Source organism: Cavia porcellus, unplaced genomic scaffold, assembly GCF_034190915.1.
Source record: "Cavia porcellus strain 051 isolate PalLab524CR breed Dunkin Hartley unplaced genomic scaffold, mCavPor4.1 scaffold_30, whole genome shotgun sequence".
In the NCBI taxonomy this organism is placed as follows: Eukaryota; Metazoa; Chordata; class Mammalia; order Rodentia; family Caviidae; genus Cavia; species Cavia porcellus.
Window position 1 is genome coordinate 45,703,876 of NW_026947513.1, and position 25,036 is coordinate 45,728,911.

Genomic DNA, 25,036 nt, shown 5'->3' on the forward strand with positions numbered 1-25,036 from the left:
GGATTATTTCAAGCATTCTGAGAAAAAGGAAAATATATATTCTATACCAATGGTTCCCAAATGGTTTCCCCAAGACTTAAATAATGCACAGCCTTCTCAGTGATCTTTCTTTCTTCTCCCAGCAGTAGGAATAGGGGTCCAGGTGGTTAGTGAGACTGGGCAAGACTGAGGGTGGGGGGGTGGCTGGACCCAGTGTTGTCACACATTAGTGCAGACCTCAGAGAAAGCAGACCCAGCCTTAAATCTTGGAAGTCACTTGTCTAGCTTAGCTTCCTTTTGTTCGCTGATTCCTCCTCTTTTCCTCAAGGTTGCATACTTGCAAAATTAGCTGGCTTTGTACATATTAAAGGCAAATGAATGCTCCATTTATGGATGGAGATCTACCCATCAGTGGAGTCCAATGCACTGTGCATTTTTTTCTTTGTGTTTTTTTTTGGGGGGGGGGGGTTCCTCCCTGCGTTCATATTGTCAGAATTTTTTTATTTCATTGCCTATCTTTACCTTTACCATTTTCTCCCTTTTTTCCTTCTCTTCTTCCTCCCTCATCCAGTCTATATTTAGCTTTCCACTTTTCATCTTTCTTGTCATCATTTCCCACATACTAAGCTAGTTATCTTGAACTATCATTAGTCTTTCATCCTCCATTATGTCTTCCTTTTTTCCTACTTGATTTCGTTCTACTTTTCTGCTGTGTTTTTTATTTTGTTGTTTTGTTTTTGAAACAAGTCTCACTGTGTAGCCTAAGCCAGCCCTGGAAGCATGGCAATCCTTCTGCCTCAGCCTCAAGAGTGCTGGGATCACAGGTGTGCACCACCACTACCAGTTTCTGTTGTCTCTTAATGTATCACCTGCCAGTTAATCGCTGTTCCCAGACTCTTTTCATCCCTTCGATTTCTTTTTCCTGCTGCACCACTTTCATATCTTAAAACAATGTTTTCCCCCTTTTTGTATGTACTCTAAATTCTACCTGGATTTTTCTCTTGGCCCAGCCCAATACCATTGCAGAATAAATTTACTAACCAGTAGACTGATTTTGTAATGGGCTTTCAGCACTCACCTATCTCCTCCTTTTGTTCTTAATTTCTTCATGATCTCTGCCAGGTAGGCCATCAGTTAGAGGGACATACTCCAGGAGAAGAAAAAGAAAACTAGGTTCTAGAACTAGCAGCTCAAGAAAAAAGGCTTAGGAAGTGAGGAATGAAAAACTGAGGAAACCAACCCCTGGGCAGAGCACCCAAACAAAAGAGCAGGACTCACCTGGACCGGCCACCAGTTCCGGATCTGCAGAATTTACAGAGGATGTCTGGGAAACACCATTTTAAAACAATCGATGTTAAATTTTACTAGTTCAGTGTAAGTGATTCCACTGGCGTATACTACAACTAATATGCTTATTCTTCATGTCCTTATAGAATTATTCACAGACACAGTTTCTTGGTATTTTGATTAAATAGTGTAAATTATTTTGTAAAGTAGATATTTCTATAGTGCCTTGCTTAGAATGCATCTAAATTGAATTGTTATTTTTACTGTTATTAAAGGCATTTGGGCCTATGATCTGGATATTGCTTGCTAGAAGGGTGCGATTCTCAAAATTACCTAGAAAGTTATCTTATAACTTTAAGGAGTTTCTTAGGAAAAAATTTCACTGAACAGATTTCATAAACATAAGATCTCAGAAGTTTGAGGAAACAGAACATTGAAAACTCCCTGAGTAAAGAAAGTTTCCCCTTGAATCTTGTCAAGTATCTCACAGTGCCTTGACCATAGAAGGTACTCGATAAGTATTTATTGGCTGACTGATTTTTTAATGGGCTTTCAGCCCTCACATGAAATCACTGTACTGTAGTATGCTTTTCTGTGGGGGAGGGAGTGGGGGGAAGGGAAATACGCAGGATGTAGAATAAAGCACCACCATCTGCATCTGCATAGTCTGGCAACATTTGCATCACAGAACTGCAGATTATTTATGCACTGGTTGCTTAAATTCCTCCCCACCCACCCCACTAATTTTTCACTTTACTCACACACTGAAAAATGATTAATTTCGTCTATATAAAACTCCCTTTAAAATTACCCTCAGGATAGATGTGGTGGTTCCACACTTGTCATCACAGTTCTTAGAGGCTGAGGTGGGAAGACTGCTGTGAGTTCAGGGCCAGTCTGGGCTACACAGTGAGGTGAGGTGCTGGAGAGAGAGAGAAAGAGAGAGAGAGAGAGAGAGAGAGAGAGAGAGAGAGAGAGAGAGAGAGAGAGAGAAAACTACACCATTATGCTTTGCTATTTTTTTCAAATTATTTTTTTTGAAATCTCAATGTAAATACTTTCATTAAAAAAATACTCTCTTTGGGCCATCAGTGGTGCGATACCTGCCTGGCAAGCACAAAGTACTGAATAAAAGTAAAAATACTCACTTTATATTTCACCAAAATGCTTGAGTCACAGTTGTTTTGGCAGCTCACACATCTGCGTCTCTGAGGTACTGCTATTTACATTATCATCTGAGACTGTAAGGTAAAATGTGAAAAGCACAGTGTGACAAAAAAAATCTATTGAATGTGAATGCATAGAGGAAAGAGACAAAGACGGAGACAGAGAGAGAGAGCGCGCCCCGCAGAAAACGGCTGGGGCCTGGCGAGCACAGACGGGTTCCTGCAGCCCGGGATGGGAGATCGCGCTCCCGCCTTGCGGGTGTCCTCACACGGAAGCGGGAATGAGCGCAGGGCCCGCGAGGTCTGAGTCAGAACCCGGTCCGCACGGCCCCGGTGCGAGGCGCCCGCTCCAGCCCGTCCCTGCTGCCTTCCGCACGGGGCAGGTGTAGAGCCACCCGTGGGGAACCGTGTGTTGCAAAGGAAGTCAGGCGGAGAACAGTGTCGGCGGACTAAAGCCCGCAGGACGCGCCGGCCACGGACACGCGCCGCGGGCCCCCCTCCCCCGTGGCGCGGCGAGGTCTCCGGAGGCGCAGCGGCACGGCCGCGCGGACCGGGCTTCCTCCCCGCAGAGGGAGCCGCGGCAGCAGGGCGTGGGTGCGGCAGCGTCTGCCGGCGCGAGCCCGCGACACGCGCACGGAGGCTCCCCTGCGGGGCTCGGGCCTCCCGTCAGCCGGCACGACGTCCCTCTGCGCGCCCCCCCTACGCACCCGCCCCGCGCAGCCCCCCGCACACCTTCCCTGTGCGGCCCTGTGCCCCACCTTCGTCGCCCCTGGCGGCCCCCTGCGCATTCCCCTCCTGAGGGGTCGCCCTTCCCGCCAGCGCGGGCCCTTGCACGCCCTCCCTGAGTCCCCACTGCGCGGCCCCCTGACCCCCTCGCAGCGCCTCCCCTGCGCGCCCCCTGCTCCCCCCTCTGGGCGCCTCCCTGCGCGCCCCCTGCTCCCCCCTCTGGGCGCCTCCCTGCGCGCCCCCTGCTCCCCCCTCTGAGCGCCTCCCCTGCGTGTCCCCCTGCTCCCCCCTCTGAGCGCCCCCCTGCTCCCCCCTCTGAGCGCCCCCCTGCTCCCCCCTCTGAGCGCCCCCCTGCTCCCCCCCCTGAGCGCCCCCCTGCTCCCCCCTCTGAGCACCCCCCTGCTCCTCCCTCTGAGCGCCTCCCCTGCGTGTCCCCCTGCTCCCCCCTCTGAGCGCCCCCCTGCTTCCCCCTCTGAGCGCCCCCCTGCTCCCCCCTCTGAGCGCCCCCCTGCTCCCCCCTCTGAGCGCCTCCCTGCGCCCCCTTCTGAGCGCCTCCCTGCGCGCTCCGCCCTGCACGCCCTCCCTGGTCTTTCGGGTCACCGACTCAGGCGCCGCCTGTCCATTCGGGTCCTGTCCCCTCGTGGGCCCAGCGACCCGCATTCAGGTCCTGGAGAAAACCAAAAAAGACTCATCTTCCCCTCACGAGACCAAAGTTCAGTTCAAAGAGCCAAAAGGAAGCCGGCAGCGCTGGCCTGGAGCCCCGCGCCACGGCGACCCCGCCGCAGGAGCCCACGCAGAGCCGCGCCGAGCTGGCCTGGTGCCCTGCTGCTCCGGCCTCCCCCTCCCCAAAGCCGAGCGCAGCCGCGGGCCCCTGTTCTGCCCTGGCCATCCAAAGTCCGTTTGACCCAGACACACAGTGCTGCGGCTGAGAAGCAACCTTCCCTAGGGGCAGAGCAGCAGCCTTCGAAAGAAGCCAGGCGGCAGCTGAGCCTCGGTGTGACAGGTGGAATCGAGGTGAGGTGCGAGGTGCGGAGGCTGCCTGCAAAGCCGCGCCCCTCTCGCTGCCCGGAAGGCGGCCTGGCTGGAGCCCCGCAGCTCGTGGAGCCTCCCCGTCCCTGGGCACCGCAAAGTCTCCGGCTCAGCACTGTGGACCGAGCGGCTGCGCCCTGGCTCAGCCCCATGCTGAACGATGAATGCGCAGTCCTCGAGGGTAAGCCACCGGGTGGCAGGCCTTTCGTGAGGTCGTTGGGGAGGAAGATGTTTTGCTGAGGTCTCACCGGCCACCGCCTCTTTTAACCAGGCCCGGGGCCCTGCCCTGCTAAGCCACGCCGACCACAGCCTTCTTTCACCAGACCGTGCAGAGGCCCATCTGCACCTGCTCTGCAGCCTCGCTGCTCAGGTTTTAGGGTGCGTGTGATCCTGTGAAGATGCAGGGTTTAACTCAGTGGATCTGGATCGGCCGCTCCTCTGCGGCATCCACATGCGCCTAGGCCACGAAGATTTAACCAGTCGCCGAACCGAGAGCGGGCAGCAACGTGCTGGGCCTACGGAGAAGGGACCGAGCAGTCTCGAGCACTAAACACAGTGTTTTCCGGTGTGAGAGGGGATGGAGAGATGAGGCACGTGACCGAAGGACTTGATAGACAACCCAGAAGCAAAGAGGCCAGGTGCGTGGTGCCTCTGCGCCAGCATCCACCCTGGCTCCTCCCTGCCAGCCTGCCACTCACGCCGTTCTCAAACGCTCCACCTCATCTCATCGGGAGAGCCCTATTCAGATACGGTCTTCTCCAAGACCGTCCCAGTGCTGACGGACAGCTCACAGGGCATCTTTGACATTTAAGCATCCGTCTGTCCTATAGCAGGACTGACCCTTTCCCAAAGGTCACGCCACTCTTCGCATACATCCTCCTGGCAGAGCTGTGCTGGGAACAGAGGCTAAGAAAGCACTGCTTCCTCCTCAATGTGTGTGTAAGTAGGTAAAATCTTAAAGTCCCCTAAAAATTAACATAGTTAATTAAAATGTTTAAAAATAAGTTTTGTAACATGCACTGTAGAATATTTGGAAAATACTGAAAAGTAAAAGGAAACAAATAAAAATATTTTGGCCTATTTCTCTAGTCTTTTCTCACGAAAGATTTTTCTTCCCGAGACAGGGTCTCTCTTAGCCCAGGCTGGCCTTGAACTCATGGTAAGCCTCCCACCTCGGCCTCCCAAGGGCTGGAAATGCAGCCGTGCCCCGCCATGACCAGCTCCTAAAGTCATTCTATTATACAGTATCTTTCAGTTTCTCTTCACATTGTGTAAGCAATTTCTATAAAATTAAAAACATTTTAAAATTTCATTTTTGTGTCTGTAAGATATTCTGAAGTAGGTCAGTATTAACGTTCCATCTATGATGGACTTGTAGCTCCTTATAAATTTTCACTATCCTAAATAATGTCATGATAAATATGTGCTTGCATGCTTCTTTGTCAGTGTTTCTGGCTATTTCCTCAGAAGTGGAAATACTGAGGAAGATGGTCTGAAGATATGTTCAGACACCACATGATAACATGAGAGAACCGGCTTTTACAGTCTTGGGCCCAATTATTACTTCTCCTTATCGACTAGCAAAACTTTAAGCAGGTTAGCTCTCTTCACATCTCAGTTTTGTCCTTTTTTTTTTTAAACAGGGTCTCTTTATGTAGTTCAGGCTGGCCTTGAACTCATGGTGATCCTCTTGCGTTAGCCTCCCGATCGCTGAGATTAGTGTGCGCCAAATTTTATCATTCGTAAAATGAACACAGTATTTGTTTATATGGGGTGTTAACAAGGATGAACCGAAACCGTGCATGTTAGCAATGCATTCGCTGCACTTCATAGCTGTACCACTAGATGGAAGTAGAGATTTGTCGTTCTAAAGCCCTGGCACTGCGGAACCTGGGAATCCATGGAAGCAAGCGCGGTTGTTCTTTGGAGCCTGTTTCTTTGCTTTTATCAAATTCTGCCAAATAACTATCATTCTTTGTGCGCATGTGTATTGTTTCTTCAGCTAAGCTTTACTCATGTTCAATCATTCAGTAGTAGGTATTGAGCACCTCTCTCCAGCAGATACTGTTCTAGGTGCTCAGGGTGTAACACCAGACGCTACACTTACACCTAAAGAAAAGCTACGTAATCATAAGCACAGAGGTTACTAAAAATAGCTACTGCTATTTTTAAAAAGGAAACAGAAGAACACCTCGTGGAAACTGATTCTGATCTATCGTTCCCCTCCTATTTTAAGAGCCAGCATTTACTTTTCTTTTTTTTTTTTTTTTTTTTTTTTTTTGTCTTTTTTTTCCTTTTTATCGGTACCAGGGATTGAACTCACGACTGCCTGCTTGCAAGGCAGGCACTTATGCCGCTGAGCTAAACCCCCAGCCCCTAGCATTTACTTTTCATGGTCTCCTTAGATATATGTCACTGGGCCTTGGCTTTCTGCCATAAGATTTATGTGTCATGAAGATCTTGCCTTTTTATTTAATTTTGGGTGTAAAATGGTCAGGTATATAAATGAATGAATTCAGTGACTAATGCATCATTTCACCATAGTTAAAAATTGTTCATCAATAACAAATTATACTTAATTTATATATATGAAAGTTAAGGATATGGAGATATAGCCCAGTGGTCAAGGGTTTGCCTAGCCTGTCCAAGGCTCTGGTTCAATTCCCAGAAAGTTAACACAAAAACAATAAAACGAAGTTAACACAAATCTTTTCTAATAAATTATTTTACACAGGTATATGCTTGTAAATCTATTTAATTGTTCAAACTGTGTTAGAGAACACATATTTTTAAAGACAAAACATTTCATTAGGTTCAGTGGCAACAAAGATGATTTCCAATGGGAATTTCTTATACTAACTTGATCACTGAAAAAATTTCTTTATCAAAGAAAAGTTCTGCTGACAAGACTGTGAATTATTTCAAAATGCATCTTTTCAATTATGTTTTTAATTAAATAATTTTCAGCAAATTTGTTGCATAAATGTTAGAGATTACATTTTTATTAATTTTATATGTAGTTCCAAAACATGTTCTCCAATGATCATTTTTCTAATGAAGAAATATAACTGACCTATGTTTACACATATATTCTCTACACAGTGAAACTTTTTAAAAAAGAGAATGGCATAGACTGTGCAACAGCTCTGGCTCTCCAAAACAAAGTAGAGCCAAAAAAAAGGACATTTAATTATGGTTCCCAATTTTTACACTTTGAGTTTTATTTTCTTTGTTTGTCTTATTTTTTTAAATGTTAAAAACTATGATCTTAAGGAAGCATAACCCTCAGATAAGCATGGTAATTGACCACTCTTGATCTTTAGGTCTAAGTAATTAAATAATAAGTAAAAACTATCTGAATTTTTAGGGGGAAGTTAGTCTTGCATTATCCAAAAATTTTAAAGTTTGGCTTAAAATTCACGGCAGTGAGAATACAAACTTCCTGGATGAAATGGAGAGCCTCTCGAGACAGCTGCACATCCAGCAAAGAGTTGAGCTAGTCGGGGTAGCAGGAATCAGGCGTCAGGGCTGTCGTCACCAGCTTGGTCTTGCCACCATAGGAGAGCGGGACCACATTTGTGTAACACTTGTTCCGGTCGTAAGTGTAGCAAGTCTCGGGCTCTCTGTCATCCTCACATAGGTTGCTCTGTGTGGCAGTAACTACCTGATCATCCAGCTCCACTTCTACGGGATCACATTTTTTACAGCTGAAAAACAAAGAGCACATATTAGTAATTCACATTAAATGCTATATCAAAATTGAGTGATTACACATTTGTATTTAAAATCAAATAGCTCTTATAACCCTGACCTGGACTTCATCACTTCTATAATGCAGAATGGTTTATAGATTTTTCACTCTTCAGTACACAAAAATTAGTTGAGAGTTAGCTATATAATGAATGTTTTTGACAATAATTGTCTTACCCATACCACACAGGAATTTCTATGGTATTAGGGTTATTTCTAACTGTATAGTATGTTTAAGTGAGTTATTTATGGTAACAAGAAAAGAATATTTTTAGGAACTATCTGATATTGGACTCTATCATTTCCAAAAAAAGTTGAAATACATTTATTGAGCAAGTAATGTAAAAAGGCCTTTCCTATATCAGTGGCACTGGTTTCTAGAATAAATGTATAGCTACTTTTTAATCTGTCCCAGTTCCGTCCATTTGCAATATCTAATTACACAAGAATGTATTCAAAAGTTCAAATACTCATCAATGTTTATATTCCAATATATTTTCAAAAACATTCTAACAAGGTTAGTTAACAAGTATTAACTTCCACATATCTATTAGTATGAAAGAAAAGTCTCTTACAGGTCAGACAAATGGTACACAAACTTGGTTCTCAATGGTGAGGTGGGATCAGAGATATTCTCTCTGCTGTTCAGAGGAACACTAAAAAAAAGAAACAAAGAAAAACAATAGAGGATGGATATTGTTAGTTCTGATGTAGATATACTGCTAAAATAGTACTATTTAATTGGAACAGTGCTATTCTTTACATTTAAGCACTCCATTAATATAGCAGTGCCTTGGTTCACTAACTCAATTGTCGCCACGATTCTGGTTGCAAGAAAAACTAGATGAGAAACCAGTGAAACTTCCCCAAATGGTCACTGAACCATTGAATTCACTGACCACTGAATTCAGGTCTCATCCAACGCAATTTGTGATCAGAATTGTGGAAAGAACCAAATTCATGAACCAAGGTACCATAATACTATTACTCAGTTTTTAACAGTCACTTTCTATACTTTAAGTATTTCCCGTTCAACATATCAGTGATCTTTGATAGGCCTGCAAACCCTGCCAACTCATTTTACTTTGTGATTATCTTCATCCTGTACCCTCCTCCACAAATGTGCCCTATGTAGCCTCCTTAAAGCTCACCTACATTTATCATAGCAAACACCTGATCATAGTTATTTGTCTAAAGAATTCTTGCTTTCCATTTCCTCTTTGAGGCAAAAATGTTTATGTATTCCTAGTGCCTAGATAGAAACATGACATGTGGGATATGCTCAATACTAGTAGAATGGAGAGTCAGACAGATATGATTAACCACACTTTACAGATGTTCAAATTATGAACAAGAGGAAATAATGACCTACCCCAGTTAACACAACAATTAAGTCACAGAACTGAAGAGGAGGAAATCCTTATCCAGGCTGAACAGAAGAACCAGTACTCATAAACACAGAAGAAGAAGGAAGCAGTGTGAATGTGAGGAAACACAAGGACAGGACAGGACTGCTACACTGTAACATACATAAAAGTTCAGTGAGTAATCTGAGAAGCTAGGATAAGCTCTGTAGGCAAGCTGGGAGTTTGTCATATATGCTAAGAGCAGTACTGGGAAGTCACTGAAAGGTTGTCAAACTGTCGGATAGTGGTACTCTGATAAGTGGCACACAGATTAGATGAATAAATAAAAGCAAATATTAAAAATAAATTAAGTTAAATATTTTAACATGTGCCAGGAACCACACAGGCTCTAAGTGGAATTAGTATTCTCACAGTGACCCTATGATAAGGTAGTATTTTCCCCTTCTTAAAGATGATGAAGTTTAAAGAGGACAACCAGTTTGCTTATCTTTGTGCAAATGTAGCAGATCCAAGGCAGGGGAGAGGAAATGGATGATGTGCTATGTCCATATACCAACTTCCCATCATGAATGTGACCATGGTGCATTGCAAACACACACTTTGTAAGAATAAGGACACATAGCTGTCAAGTAATCCAAACAGAACTTGAAACAAAATTCTTAAACACGTTATTCCTATCCCACTGACTGAATGAGATGGAATCCTGTGTTCTCTTCATATAAAAGATATTTGATTGGTGGGAAACTATTAATGTAGGATTGTTTAACAAGGGAAATTTATTAGTAACTGGGGCCAGTGCAAATCTTATTTCTCAATTACTATTCGTATCCTTGCTGCTGAGTAAGAGTAACATACGATGTAACTCTACTTATGTGAAAAATGAAAGGACTAGCTCAAGTCCAAGATACATGTGAAGACCAAGTCAAATTAGTCAGTCTTATAGACTGTCTTGACTTTATCCATTCATCTGAACGTAGTGTAAAATACATGGTATAAGACAAACCACGAACGGTATAAAATAAGAACTCAATGTTATCTGAAGTTTCAGTTTGAACCGACCGAGGACAACTGAAAATTTTGATTGAACTGAAATTACTCCACATAAATAGGGGACAGTGATGACTACATCACAAGATTTAGCTATAATTTGATCTAGCTGTCCATTTTTAGGGTGTCTGAAACACTGTATTTCTGCCCTCAACTCAAAGATTGCATTAAGGTCATTAACCAGATTCAACCACATGTAAGGAGTCAAACATCAGGAAGGAACATAAAGATACAGGCATCACATTAAACAATGCTTCATAGCACAAGTATCTCTGCTCACAGAAACTAAGTAGAAAGGAACCATGGAAGGTCACATACATAATTCGAATGTGTCTCTCCACAATGTCCTCCACAGGGTTGTCAGGGTTGCGGATGACCCTGGAAGTAACTCGAGCACACTGACATTTATTGTCGGCGAGCACAGTCCTTTCCTCTTCATTTTGGGCTTCAGAGAGAAAACATTATGAGCAGAGGAAACCAAAGCCAATTTACATTCCTTTTAATGAGTTCATTTATCGTTCTTGTCTGCAGAAAAATGTTTTATTATTGATCAGTTTCAGCCTTTCCCATTTGTTTTCTTTTCTGATCTAAAGTGGACTCTCACATAGTGAAGGAAATCCAAATGTAGTTGAAAAGGTGTTCGCTCTTTTTTCTTGGATTGTTCCATAAAAAACTGGGCTGAGGGGCTGGGGATTTAGCTCAGCGGCATAAGCTCCTGCCTTGCAAGCAGACAGTTGTGAGTTCGATCCCTGGTACCGATAAAAAGGAAAAAGACAAAAAAAAAAAAAAAAACCTGGGCTGAAAGAATTCTAATTCTCTTCTAATAGCTCCAAAGAGATTCTGCTCTGTGGATGATGTAGTTTTATAAAAACCAGTGGCAAATGCCCAAGTCAGAGATAAAGCAAACTCTGGAGTTTTCCCTAGCCAAAACAATTAATTCAAATGGGAACAAAAAATAGCATTAGCTTTTATAAACTTCATTCAAAATGTCACATCCTTTTTCAACTCTCATTTGTAACTAAAAAAAAAAAATGTTGCTTATGTTACATAGAGTAAAAGCAGGTACCTTTCCCCCAAAGATAAATTGTTTGTGTAAGATTTTTAAATATTTTCCTCAATTTTCCTAATTTTTTTCTTTTTATAATAATAATCAGATTATCATAGTATGGTGATTTTATTCAATAAGAGCTATATTAATATTTCTTATAAGAATAATTTTAAAAGATGAAGGCATATAATTAAAATGCTATAAACTTGCAAAAACAATTTAGAAAATATTGAGGTACAAGTTCAATTTAATACATCAGCATACAGAAATAATGAATAAATGAATTAATACATAGTTAACCATTAAAACCTTAACTTTAAATGTCAACATTTATTGTCTAATCTAAATATTATACAAAAATTCTGGTTAGTATTTTGTTTTATTTTTTAATTTTATTTATTTTTCAGTATTGTGATTCAAACTCAGAGCCCTACACTTGTTTTGTTTTGGGTTTTTGTTTTTGTTTTTTTTTTTTTTTTTTTGATGGTACTGGGGATTGAACTCACAACCTCACACTTGCCAAGCAGGCACTTATACTGCTGAGCTAAATCCCCAGCCCTAGAGCCCTACACTTGTCAGGCAGGCACTGTGCTGCTGAGCTACATTGCCAGCACAGTCTGATTAGTATTTTAAGGAGTAAATAAAGAAAATTTCTTCCTGGACTTAGAGCAACTAACAGATACTTGAGTTAATAATAGTATTATTTAATGATGCTAACCATGATGCTAAAGATCTTTTTATTCTTATAATTTTAGCTTTGTAGCATTTAAAAATTCTTCCCATTAAACTTCAAATTAAAAAAAGGATTTAGTACGTAGAATCAACTTATAAAGATTAAATGGTCAAAATAAATACCATTCAAAGTTCAAGGGCAATGTGAGCTACATACAAAGTTCAAAGCCAGCCTGAACTACACAGCAAGATTCTGTCTCCAAAAAAAATTTTTTTTTGATAAAAAGAAAAGATAGATCATTACAACTGGAAATCTAATTATTCTGAGATGATTCCCAGAGCAGAGAAAACCTAACTGCAGTATTTCAGTTTAATGATAACAGCCATTACAAAAATATTTTAAGATCATTGTAACTGAAGCACTTTGTAATAATTGTCATTATTCAAGGTTCTCAATAAATCTTCTGACATAACTCTCTACAATATTGAAGAAGGCAATTCAAGATAATGATATAACTCTTAAAGTGCAAAGAGTAAAGTAACTCAAATGGGGTCATCTTCCCTACTGCTGTCTTCATACTTTTAAATGTTTTTCTCAATGAATATAAATGTATATGTAATGCTGACTGAAAAACACTGAGTCCAGTAAATGACTTGATTGTTGAGAATTAAATGAAAAAATCTATATTCTACTATGAAATACAATGTATTTCCTTAACAGAAATCTAGGAAGAATGTATCAAAACTGTTGTTATATAAAAATACTAGATAAGCAAATACATTTACTGGAAAATGCACAAATACTTTTTACCCCCCAAGACTTAGATTTTAATATTTTCTTATCTGAAAGCTCATTTTTCCAAATAAACCTGCTATTAGACATTTGCCTTACTTTACTCCAAAAGCATCTGAGACATTACAAATACTCAGTAAATATTTGTTAAATTTAATTTAATTCATTCAATAAAAAATTTAATTCATGCTGTGCACACCTGTAATCCAAGCACTTGGGCAGGTCCAGTAAGAGGATACAAATTCCAAGCCCAGTCTGGGCAACTTAGCAAGACCTCATCTCAAAAAGGGGAACAGGGATCTGCTTAGTGTGGAGGCCCGGAGTCGTTCCCCAGACAGAAAAAAAGAGGATTATATAATAATGCATGGCGGATATGACCATAGGGGGTTTTTTGAAAGATAGTGCCTTTTGGGGGGATGTTTTTTCTTTCTTTGTTGCTGTTTTGAGACAGACTCTTGCTGTATATTCCAAATTGGCCTTGAGCATACTGTGTAGCCCACAAATATATTTGTGTGCTCAGACCTAGGAAAGTTGAAATAATACCAATCTTTCTAAGGAAATAAAATCATAATGCTTTTTATATTCTACTTACAGTAATTATTAAATCATTTGTCTCTAATATTCATTTAAGAGACAAAGAAAGATTACCAATCTAGTAGGTTTATAGAAGGCAAATAACTATGAGACAAGAAAGAAAAATAATAATACTGAGTCTTGTCTGCATAAATATCACTGCCAAAATAAAGATTAAAATTTGTTAGAAGGAACAAAAATCTTTACATCTGAGAATCAGATCTGTGCTACATTTTTCCTTTTACCTGAGTTCATTTTATAAATTCCACATACCTGTCACAAGAACAGCCTTTACAAAAACAGCCAGGACTGCCCAGAAAAGCATATGGTTCTTCATCTTGGCTTCACTTCTTTTGAAAAACTGGAGCCACAAAGTCAGGACTAAGGTGTGTGATCTCCACGTATACAAATGATGGTGCTTCTGCTTTCTTAAAATAACGTGCCAGGCGACTAACAAACTCAAAACAATCACAACTGCGGTTGAAGGCTGAAATTTTAAAGACCACAGTGGAAAAAAAGAGTATGATTCATATTTAAAGTACCTTCTTCTAGAGCATTCCCAAAAGGTCAAGATTTCATGCAACCATTTTTTATTTTGCATTTATGCTACAGAAATGCATAAACTAGAAAAAAAGAAGAAGCAATATATAATCAAGAAAACCAATCATAATATCAAGTCAGGAGCACACTAGGAATGTTTACATAGGAATTCTTCAGATTATTATATACACATATTTATATTAATCATCAAATCAAACATCTCAGATCTGTTGTGTCTGGAACAATAAATAAAGAGAAGGAAAGGGGTGAGAAGGGAAGGGAAAGGAAAGAAGAAAAGGAAGAAACGAAAGCCCTTTAAAGCTATGATTGTATCTTGAGCCAATTTTTTCCACTAGGTTTAATTAAGATATCATACCTAGGTATATACTTTTAATAGAGTAATTTTATAAAGTTCAAACATGTTAGCATTAGAAACTGGTGAATACTGAATGAATCATTTCCACATTTTAATTTCATAGCAGAAAGGCAGATCTGTGTTTTCCCACCTAGTAATACCTTTCAAAATTGTAAAGTGATGAGGTGATTTTTATTTGAGATGCCTGCACACAAAACTGAACCACTGAAATATTTGGTTTAAACGTTTTCACTTAATTAATGTCTTCTTTTTTAATTGAGCTTTTGCATAGATGTTCCCTAGCCCAACTCCAAGATGCTAAAATTTTCTCTCTTACTCAGGGTTGAGTCCAGGAATACATTGGTTACACTTACATGCAACAACACCATGTCTATGTTACTTTTGGTGTAAAAGTACCACTGGAATTTAAGTGGTTATAAATAATGCTTCAGGATCACAAGCAAGCTAGCTAGAGGTATAGAAGTGGGAAAATAAAGAGCTAGAGTTTTATGGCTAGTACAAATTTATATTCCTTTAAGGATATGTATTTAAAGTCTAGCAAGAACAAAGTACCAGGTAGCAGAATGTGAAATACTACTTACTACACCATCAAAGTTTATTCTCACTTTAATTTATACTATCAATAGGACTTAGAAACTACTCGCATCTAAGAAACATTTCTGGTATCACACAAACAGTTTTATGTATTAGAAAGATGTGAGAGTATATGCCTACACTCTCAGCATTCTGGGAGGCTGAGGCAGGATGATCACAAACTCAATTCCAGTGTGGGCAATTTAGAGATTGAGCAAGAATTTTTTCAAAATAAAAAATAAAATAAGAGCAGGGATCTAGTTCAGTGCAAAGGCCATTGGCTCGATCCCTAGCACCACAACTAATAATAAATAAATAGCAGCAAATTAACTGATTATAATGTACCCTTAACGTCAAAGTTGGAAAGCCAGTGGACCACCCAGCAGAAGGGCTGGGTGTGAGTAGTTACCTTAACTATTTATGACAGAGATTAACCATGTTTTACAAGTAGGCTCACTACTGAAAAAGTTAGCTGAGATTTCTACTTGCATTTTCAAATCTGTGTGATAGGTGAATTCTACCATATTCTTTTTAGCATGAACTAAAGGCAAGTGTGTACACATGTGAGTGTCCAGATCTTTACCTCTCATTTCAGTTATGCTCTTCCCACAAAAAAAGTGCAAAGTGTGACCAGAACTTTTTACACGAAGTAAGAGATTGAGCACTTAACTATGTGTTCTGAATGCTTCACCAAAATAATGGTTTCTTTCTCTACATTCATATTTAAGATTTGGGGATAAGCACTTTAGTGACAGGCTCGTCTAGATAAAAGGGGTCTTAAAGATAATTTAGTTTCAACTGTGTATTTCGCTCCAACTTTGCTTCTGTGTCTAATCCAGCAGACACCCTGGTTCTGCATCTGTCTGACTACAATGGGGCCAGCGGGTGCCTCGCCTTCTGTGGAGCCTCAAAACCGGACTGGACTGCTTGTCTCGGCGTGGAGACCATGCTCCCAGGCACTGCCTCCCTTTGAATACTGACGGAATGTGGCTTATCTGGGCTTCTCTTTGCTCTCCTCATCCTCTTCCAAATTAACTTTACTTTATCCTGTGGTTTTAAACGCATAGGTCTAGCCTTGCATCTGCCCCCTGAGCCTCAAACTCATATCCAGCTCTGCATTTGGTATCTGGTCTGTTTGCTATTCTCTGACTTGTCTAACATGTAACTAGAACTTAACCATGCAGAACAGCACTGTTGCTAACCAGCCCACCCTCAGGCTCCCACGCTTCCTCTCAAATCTTCTCCACCTCTTTAAAAGACACCTTCACCCACCTGGCTGCTTAGGCACCATCTTCCGCTTCCATCCTAATTTTCTTCTCCTCCATATCTAACCCACCACCATCACCCGTTGGCTTCGTCTCCAAAAACACATCCAAAATTCATCGGATTCTATTTTCACCACCACTGTAGTCCAAGCTGCCATCCTCTGACCCACAGGACGGCAGCCTCTAGTAAAAAGTAACTTCCTTCCCCCAGTGCTGGCGGCCAGGGCACAGAGGTGACGGAACAGCTAAACAGAGGCAGAGGATTCCTCTGGGAACAGAGGGCTGCCTTCCAGCGACCCCGATCCTCCACTTCCACACCCCCAGCTCCAGAGGAGACAGCCCAGGGGAAGGGGCACAGCACCCTTGTGCTAAGAGACAGAGGTCCACTTCCACCCTGGCAGGAGCGCAGGCCAGGGCGCCTTCCTCTTCCTAAAGCGAAGGAAAACTCACAAGAAAATCACTGGGATACAGCAGGGCCTCTGAAAGCAGCACTGTCACATAATAATGAAGAGGAGGAACATCGGGTTTATCTCCCAGATCTCAATCTGGCTGTGAGACCCTGGACAGACCACGGAGCTTCTCTGCTTGAGTTCCTGTGTCTGTGAAACCAGAAAGATATCCTTCATCAAGTTGAGGACAGATGTGCTCTTTCATTCCTAATTTTGTTTTTTTTTTTTACCAGATACTGAATTATTTCATATTATTTTTCTCTGCTTTGAAATGACCACATAGTTTTCCTTTTTTTTTTTTTTTTTTTTTTTTTGTTTGTTTGTTTCCTTACAGTTTTACTATGCAATCTAGGCTGGCCTTGAACTCCCTTTGTAGCCCACGCTGTCCTTCAACTCATGGCAATCCTCCTGCTTCAGTCTCCCGAGTGCTGGGATTACAGGTGTGCACCACCATACCTGGCTAGTTTTCCTTTTTCAATATTGATTTTTAAATATTAAACTAACTTTTCATTCCTAGGTTAATCATGACGCAGTATCACAGATAAATTATGAGATTTGATTTACTAAAACTTTATTTTGAATTTCTGCTTTTGTATTCATGAAGGATATTGGATTAAAATGTTCTTTTCAGTCAGGCACGGTGGTGCACTCCTGTAATCCCAGCACTTGGGAGGCTGAAGCAGAAGGATCATTGCAAGTCTGAGACCAGCCTGAGCTACAAAAGCCAGCCTGAGTTAAACTGCATAGTGAGAACCTGTCTCAAAAAGAAAAAACAAAACAAAAATATGGAAACTCCTTAAAATTTTGTCAAGAGAAGATAAAAAATTATTTATAATAATTTGGAAGTAACCATTAGGAGGACATATGGTTTCATGTTTATAGTAAACTATTCCTTGCAATGTCTTCTCCCACAACTTATTGTCCACTCAGTAAAATGATCTGTTCAAAAAGTAAACCAAATAACACCTAACTACACTTAGAATCAGCTTGCCAGGCACAGGTGGTACACGCCTCTAATCTTAGCATCCAGGAGTCTGAGGCAGGAGGATTGCTGAGAGTTCAAGGCCAGTGTGGGCTGCAAAGTGGGCCCAAATGTGAGACTAACATGAACTACATAGCAAGACCTTGTATCAAAAAAAAAATAAAAGAATCAACTCAAATTCATTACCCTACCTGATTTCTCACAATTCTCCCTGTAACTCATCATTCTTCTTCTCCTTCCACTGGGGCCCTGGTGCTTCCTACCTTCCGTGCTCTGCCTGGAACACCTCCCCCTTATCACCCTTGAAGGCTCAAGCCAAATAGCATTGCCTGGCTGCTAGTCAGCCTAGCCAGTCAACCACCAAACCCTGCCTTATGTTTACAAGGAGTCGAAAATCTCTCAGGTTAAATCCTCTAATAATTATTGGCCTTTTAAAGTGTAATATCCAGCTGGGCGTGGTAGCACACCCCTATAATCCTAGGATTTGGGAGGCTGAGGCAGGAGGATCACCATGAGTTTGAGACCAGTTTGAGGTATATAAAAGAGCTCAAGGTCAGCCTGGGGGAACCAAATAGTAAGACCCTCAAACTCAAAAAAAAAAAAAACAAAAGAAAGTAATATTTATTTCTATTTATCTATCTATCATATATATATGAATCATGTGTTAGCCAATCAGTAATGACCAATACAAAACACAACAAAATTGTTCCCTTAAAATGATAATGTCTTTTTTTTTTTTTTTTGGTAGTGTGGAGAAAATTAAATAAATAATATCCAGGAGCTCACGATAAGAAAGGAAATTTTAGCTGGGCATGGTGGCTCATGCCTGTAATCCCAGCACTCAGGAGGCTGAAGTGGGAGGATCACTGTGAGTTTGAGACCAGCCTGGGCTACAAAGTGAGCTCAAGGCCAGCCTGAACTGCATAGCGAGACCCTCTCTCAAAAAAGATGAAAGAAAGAGAGAGAGAGAGAGAGAGAGAGAGAGAGAGAGAGAGAGAGAGAAGAGAAAGAAAGAAAGAAAGAAAGAAAGAAAGAAAGAAAGAAAGAAAGAAAGAAAGAAAGAAAAAAAGAAAATTTTATTGATGCCAGCAGATCCCACAGGAGCACTCTCCAAAGTCTGAGGTGGTGATTACAGAAAGATTATCTTTTTTTATAAGGTGGCAAACAGACGTTACAAGAACAAAAGACACTTTTGCTGAGGGCTGTGGTGCAGTGAGTATCTTGTGAGCATAGCTGTATGTAGGGAAGTTGTTTTTAGCACATGCACAGAAGTTTCAGTTTGATGACAAACCATATGATTTAGTGGAGTTCGTGGTGGAGAACAGAATGACTGCGGCTTTATTGAATAAAGTGACTGCAGTTAGGCTAGGATTTCTGCTTCAGTAGCTATGCTACACAGTTGACTTCAGTCAAATGCAGTAGTCATCTACAAATGCCCCGTTTTTTCTTTTTGCAGTATTAGACTAAACACGGGATCGTCATAGGCTAGGAAAATGTTCTGTAGTGCTGAGGTGTGTCTCCTGTTTGTTAATTTTTTTTCCTTTTTTTAATTTTACTTAAGGAGGAAAAAACAAAAAAAAAGGTACGAGTTATACAGAATTTCAGAAAAAAATAAACAGTATGAAATCACTAGTTAATAGATTACATATTGTCATCTTAGAAATAGTTGTTCAAGTTACAAAATTAAAGCATATAAAGTGGACATTCAAACAGTGAGATTGCAAATAATTCTGTTCAATGATCCAACAAAACTCAGTAATACGGTTATCTATCTTATACACTTAAATATACAAGAAGTTATATCCTTTAGAGCACTTTCTTTTCCTCTCTTTTTTACAATGACAATTACACATTTTGGGTTTTATTACTCCCACAGTTCTTATTACTTTTTTTGAAGAGAATAAAACCAAATGTGACATAGCAAAACAGAGTCAGTCAAATCAAAAGGATGGACATAATACGTACTGTAAAAACAAAATACAAGGTGATCAACAATGGTTACCATAATGCCTCTTGCTATCTTAAAAAGAATTGCCTATATCATCAGTTATAATAAAATTGAACAAAACAGTAAAGAATGAAACCAATAAAACCAAAACATTGGAGACATTGCAGGACTTCAAAAGAAGATAATAGTCAAACCAAAATGGGCATCATAATGAAGTTAATTTTGTTTTGTATTTTCCTTTGAGACAGGATCTTTAAACTACCAGGTTGACCTCAAACTTCTGATCTCATCTCAGCCTCTGAAGTAGTTGGGATTGCACAAGTCAACTACCATTCTTGGTCCTAAAATCCCCTTTTTAAAAATAAGAATTTCTACAAAATGATGACTTCCTCATATTTCATACTTAAACAGGATCTGGGCTTCTTAACCTTAGCCCAACATCACAACCTTCCAGGTTGTTTTTGAATCGAGACTTTTGAATTTAAGACTTTTATTCTCTCCGTTTTGTGGGGCCTGCAACTTGACACATGTGCTGTCCGGCCTCTTGGTCACTAAGAGAAATGTCCAGTGGGCTGGTGCCTAAGATGGGTTTTGGAAATCTAACAACAGTCCATTAGTAAGCACATTTTTGGTACAGTAACTCATTTTAAGTTAACTCAGCATCCATACCAGACTGAAATTCTCCACTTTGCCCTGATGGCTAGCATGAGTACTTACAAAACTCAGTCTCTTGGGCTGCGGCTGTGGGTAGACAGCCTGCCTAGCATGCACTGGGTCCTGGCCAGGGAGCACCACACACAAGAAATAAGTAAATAACTCAGCCTCTCAGTTAGCGTCTATATTGAATGTCATATGATTTTTTCCCTTTGTTTGTTTCTTTTTTTTTTTTTTTTTTTTTGTCTTTTTGAGACAGGATTTCTCTATACAGTTCAGGCTGGCCTTGAGTTCACTTTATAGCCCAGGCTGGTCTCGAACTTGCAACAATCCTCTTGCCTCAGCCTCCCAAGTTCTGGGATTACAGGCGTGAGCCACCATGCCAGGCTGATTTTTCCCTTTCAAATCTTCTAATACAAAAAAAAAAAAAAGATTCTTAATAGCAGCCTGGCATTTTGCCACCAAAACATTTAGAAGAAATGTGTTTTTTTTTTAAATAGTGTTCTTGGCTTTAAATCTAAAATGCAGCTAAAATATTTTGCTTTTAATGGTTTAAATTTCTCATTTAGTGGAATAATACTTATTTTCTCATTTTTCCTTGAAATTAAAAAGAAGAGCAAGTTTAGATAATGAATAGATTTGCCTAATCAGCGGTAAAAAAAATTATGATCATATTAAACCTTGAATTAAAAGTCAACCTATAAATTCCAAGTAACTTAAAATTTTTAAATTTTAGATTCAACTTCTTAGTGTTCCCGAAAGTACTTCAGAAGGAAAATTACATATGTGTGTGTGAGGCCTAACTATATACGGTAACACCTCCGTGTGACAAGGGATAAGGGAAACGAAAGTGAATGGCACCCACCATCAGGTGAGTGGGTAGAGAAATCCTGGACACACACACCAAAGGGCACCATCCAGCCAAGAAGGAGAGTGGCACTGTGTCATCCATAGGAAAACGGTGAATGTGCAGCCAAAATCAAAAAGACAAATACCCCACACTCTCCTAACATGTGAACTCTAGAAAAGATGATAAGAGAGTAGAGAGCAGAAGGTTAGACAAGAGGAGAGGAGGAATGGAGAAGGGGTGGGATGTGAGGGTAGATAACAGGGAGATAGACATGATCTAAACATATGTACTGAAACAAAACTGTGAACTGGGGAGAAAGCAGAGCAAGAGGGTTATAGGACGGTGAAAATGATTAAAGTACTGCATGTTATATGTGTGTTCTGAGCCAGCCAAATGAACTCATTAACCCTTATAGCCAATAGGAACTAAAGGGAGTACTACTCTGCCACAAAGAAGGATAAGCGTGAGCCATTGGTAGGAAGGTGGATGCACCCTGAGACCAAATGGTTAGTGAGACAAAGGAGACACACAGCTTAAATATTACATGGTTTCTCTTCCAGGAGAACCCCAAAATATAAATAAAGAACAAAATCCAAGATTGACAACAGGAAAAGGGAGACAGATCTTTTGTGAAAGGGAAGGGGACCAAGAGATGGAGGGATGAGGAAGAAAGAGAAGAAAAGGGGGTGAAAACAATGTACAAGTGTTACGTATATGTGTCAGCCACCACAAGGACTGTACTCGTTATGTACAGCAGACATGTGCTAATTCAAAAATTCAAACTGAATAAAAGAGGACGTAGGGCCAGAGGTTTAGCTCAGCAGTGTAAGTGCCTACTTGGCAAATGCAAGGGCATGAGTTCAATCCCCAACACACACACACACACACACACACACACACACGTTAAAAAATTAAAATATAATTGAAAAAAGTGTGAAAAGAGAATCAGCAGTCCTGACATCTCTGTCAACTATCTTATACCGGAAATTGGACTCACGGCCTCACACTTGCCAGGCAGGCCCTGTGCCACTGAGCTACAGCCCTGGTCCAGGCTATCTTCTTTCATTTCCTTAGCATTGTCATATAAAGAAATTTCAGAATCTCTGATTTTGAAGGAGGAAAAAAATTGATGGAGATTGTAAAATATATATTTGAGATAAAAATTTTGTATCTGATAAATTTTGAGTCTATCACAAAGGAACTCTAGGTTTACTTTTAGCCTTATGAACATGTAAAAAGCCCCAAAACCCAGAACACACTGACATTTCACAAGGAGGATATATGGTATCACAGACTTCTTTGCAAAAAAGCAACCTTCTAAAAAATATGGTAAGGGATCATCAGAAACACAGCACTTATAACTTCTTGATATGCAGCAGAGCTCTGCTTTCTGTATCTGCCACAGTTCCTAGCTAATTATTGAATTGACATGGAGAAATAAATTGGGAGAATATTTTCTTAGCACTAGAAGAAAATCTGTCAAGAGATGACATCAAAAATGATCTTCAAGGAGTGAAACAAGGTAAAACATTCACTGTAGTTCTAGACACATAGTCGTGTTCAATACTACAGTTCCCAAGTAACTTATGGTTCTACAAATGAGTCCTGTATAGGACAACCAAGGAAGGATAAAAGAGACCTCTACTCCAGGACAAGACCAAGAGGCAGCCCCGCCTTCCCGGCCAGCACCGCAGGCATCCTGCTGCTACTGAGCTTCCCACTCTTCCGGAGGGTGCTGCCAGCCAGACCTACGGAGCACGTGCAAATCGGCCAGGCTCACAGTCGGCCCAGAACCAAAGGCAAGCCCAGCACTGTCAAGCAGCACACAAGCAATGGTATGTGTGACATTTCATTTCCTAAACTGTGTGGCAGGGTGTGGGTGTTTGAAGTGTTACCCTTTACAGTTTGTATATTCAGGGTGTTTTGGATTAAAAACTGGTCAACTTAACACCAGCTGAATTAAATCAGCATGGTGCTGAGTGTAGATGTTCCACCTGAGGAAACTTGCCAGCATAAATAGAGATGTGGAGAAGGAGAAGTGAGGGGTTGTGGGTGTCTCTAAGTGTTGCTGTTGGGGCCATTGGTTCTTCTGGAGGAGCTCATCGTGACTAGCTTCCCTAGCATCATGACTAGTTTTACCATTGTCATTGGAGGAGCTCGGAACTTTGTTGGTGACAGTGGCTGTGGTTCACTTTGGGGGAGCTCTGGTCCTTACATGGAGCAGCGCTTCCTGCCTCCAGAGGGGAAGACATGTGCCCTTTAATCTCCAGGACAAACTCATCATGCTGGCTTCGTGCATTACTCAACTGTTCTTATCATCAGAGGAGCTTGGGGCCTCGTGTCGCTGTCGCTGAGGATGGCAGTGGTGCTTTTCAGGACAGCTCTGGTCTTTTTTTGAGTATGACTTCTTGGCTCCAGTGTAGAACCCTCAGCCTACCAGCACAGCTCCTTCCCCTGCTGGCAGAGACTTTCTAGCTCCCACTTTTGACCTTTAGGCTTTTACAATACGGGTCCGTAAAAGAGACTGGCATGAATCCTCCTTGTTGGTTCTAGTTGGATTCATGGGAGGCACTGTCATAGTCTCTGGGTCTTCATCTGGACTCATGCAGGACTTTGCTGTGTAATCTAGGCCCTTGGCTGAATATTCTGGGTCTTTAGTGTTGTAAACACATTTCCTGCACTTTCTTGTATTAAACTGTGGGTGATCATCATAAAATAATATAAATTCTGTGTCCTGATTGTAATTGTTCTCCTCACAACCTGTGACTATGACACAGAGTAAATTAAAAACAACTAAGTCACTACCAAAACTATTTTGTGTTCCTCTCAGGCTCACCTCTCAGTCCAAGCCCTCAGGCTTGGGTACGAGGGCAGCAGCAGTGTGAAGGGAACAGAACTCGTTTGAAAAGGTCTTCCTGCGCCCAAGTCAAAACGACACTGTGCTAAGAGAGGAAGCAGGAAGGAAAGGCAGAGTGTGAAGACCACGGCCTGTTTAGGACGTGTGGGGAGGAGGAAAACTCATGGACCCAAGAGAGAAAAGGGGAAACCACAGTAGATGACCCCATGGAATTATGTAGGACCAACTTTAAATTATACAAGTTTACTATATACATATATATATATATATATATATTTGTTTGGTTGGTTTTGTTTTTTTGAAAGAAGGTCTCATTTTGTAGCGCAGGATGCCCTTGAACCTAAGGCAATCAGCTTGCCTCAACTTCTAGTGTCCTAGAGTTACAGGTGTGCACCACCACACCAAGATATTTTTTTTTCACACCAGGCTATTTTGAACTTTAGAGTCAAACTTAATCATTCTAAAGCTAAATGTAGATCCTAGGCCCACATTCTAGTCCATTTTACTGGACTTAAAGCTATTAATTTTTTCCATCTATATGGAGAAATTTGTTTGTTGTTTTTGTTTTGGAGACAGGGTCTGGCTGTGTAGTTCAGGGCGAACTTGAACTCACTGTGGAGCCAATGGTGGCCTCCAGTTTGCCGGAATCCTCCTGGTTTAGCCTTCTAAGTGCTGGGATACACTATCATGCCCAGTCACAAATTTTTTCTGAGTGATGTTTTTTTAAACCTGCATATTTTGGTTCCTGCATGTAGAGACTGTCATGTTAAAGTTTATCCAATCCCAGTCCAGTATGAGTGAAATGATATCAGAAGGCAAACATTAAAGTTAAAAGGAATCTAAAGCATGAAGAAGAAACCTGATCTCACATTCTTTCTAAAATTTAAAACTTGAGACAAACATAAAGCTGGGCTCCGGGTCTCGCAGAGCTCGCCTGCGGTGCAGCCAGGCTTCTGTGGTTCAGTGTTTACCGGGAAGCGCACCTGGGCTGTGGTCTGCTCTAAATAACCCTGCACCTGCCTGGCTGGCTTTCACAAGGAGCTATTTGGGACCCTGCTGTTGTGCTCTCCCTCCACCCCCGCACGACTTTCTGTCAGGTCCCCAT

General features: G+C 41.2%; 2 protein-coding genes across 2 annotated transcripts; one reads left to right on the top strand and one right to left on the bottom strand.

Annotated features, from left to right (window-relative positions):
* Positions 1-2,664: 2,664 nt before the first annotated feature.
* LOC134474085 (uncharacterized) lies at positions 2,665-5,267 on the top strand. Its single transcript, XM_063240555.1, has 4 exons — positions 2,665-2,733; positions 2,895-3,391; positions 3,479-4,368; positions 4,459-5,267. The coding sequence occupies exons 1-4, from the start codon at positions 2,665-2,667 to the stop codon at positions 4,581-4,583; spliced, it is 1,581 nt and encodes a 526-aa protein (XP_063096625.1). The 3' UTR covers positions 4,584-5,267.
* A 2,416-nt stretch (positions 5,268-7,683) lies between these two features.
* Jchain (joining chain of multimeric IgA and IgM) lies at positions 7,684-13,774 on the bottom strand. The gene is given in 4 exon segments (NM_001278776.1): positions 7,684-7,894; positions 8,513-8,593; positions 10,670-10,796; positions 13,711-13,774. Coding segments are annotated over 4 exon segments (483 nt in total).
* Positions 13,775-25,036: the final 11,262 nt, after the last annotated feature.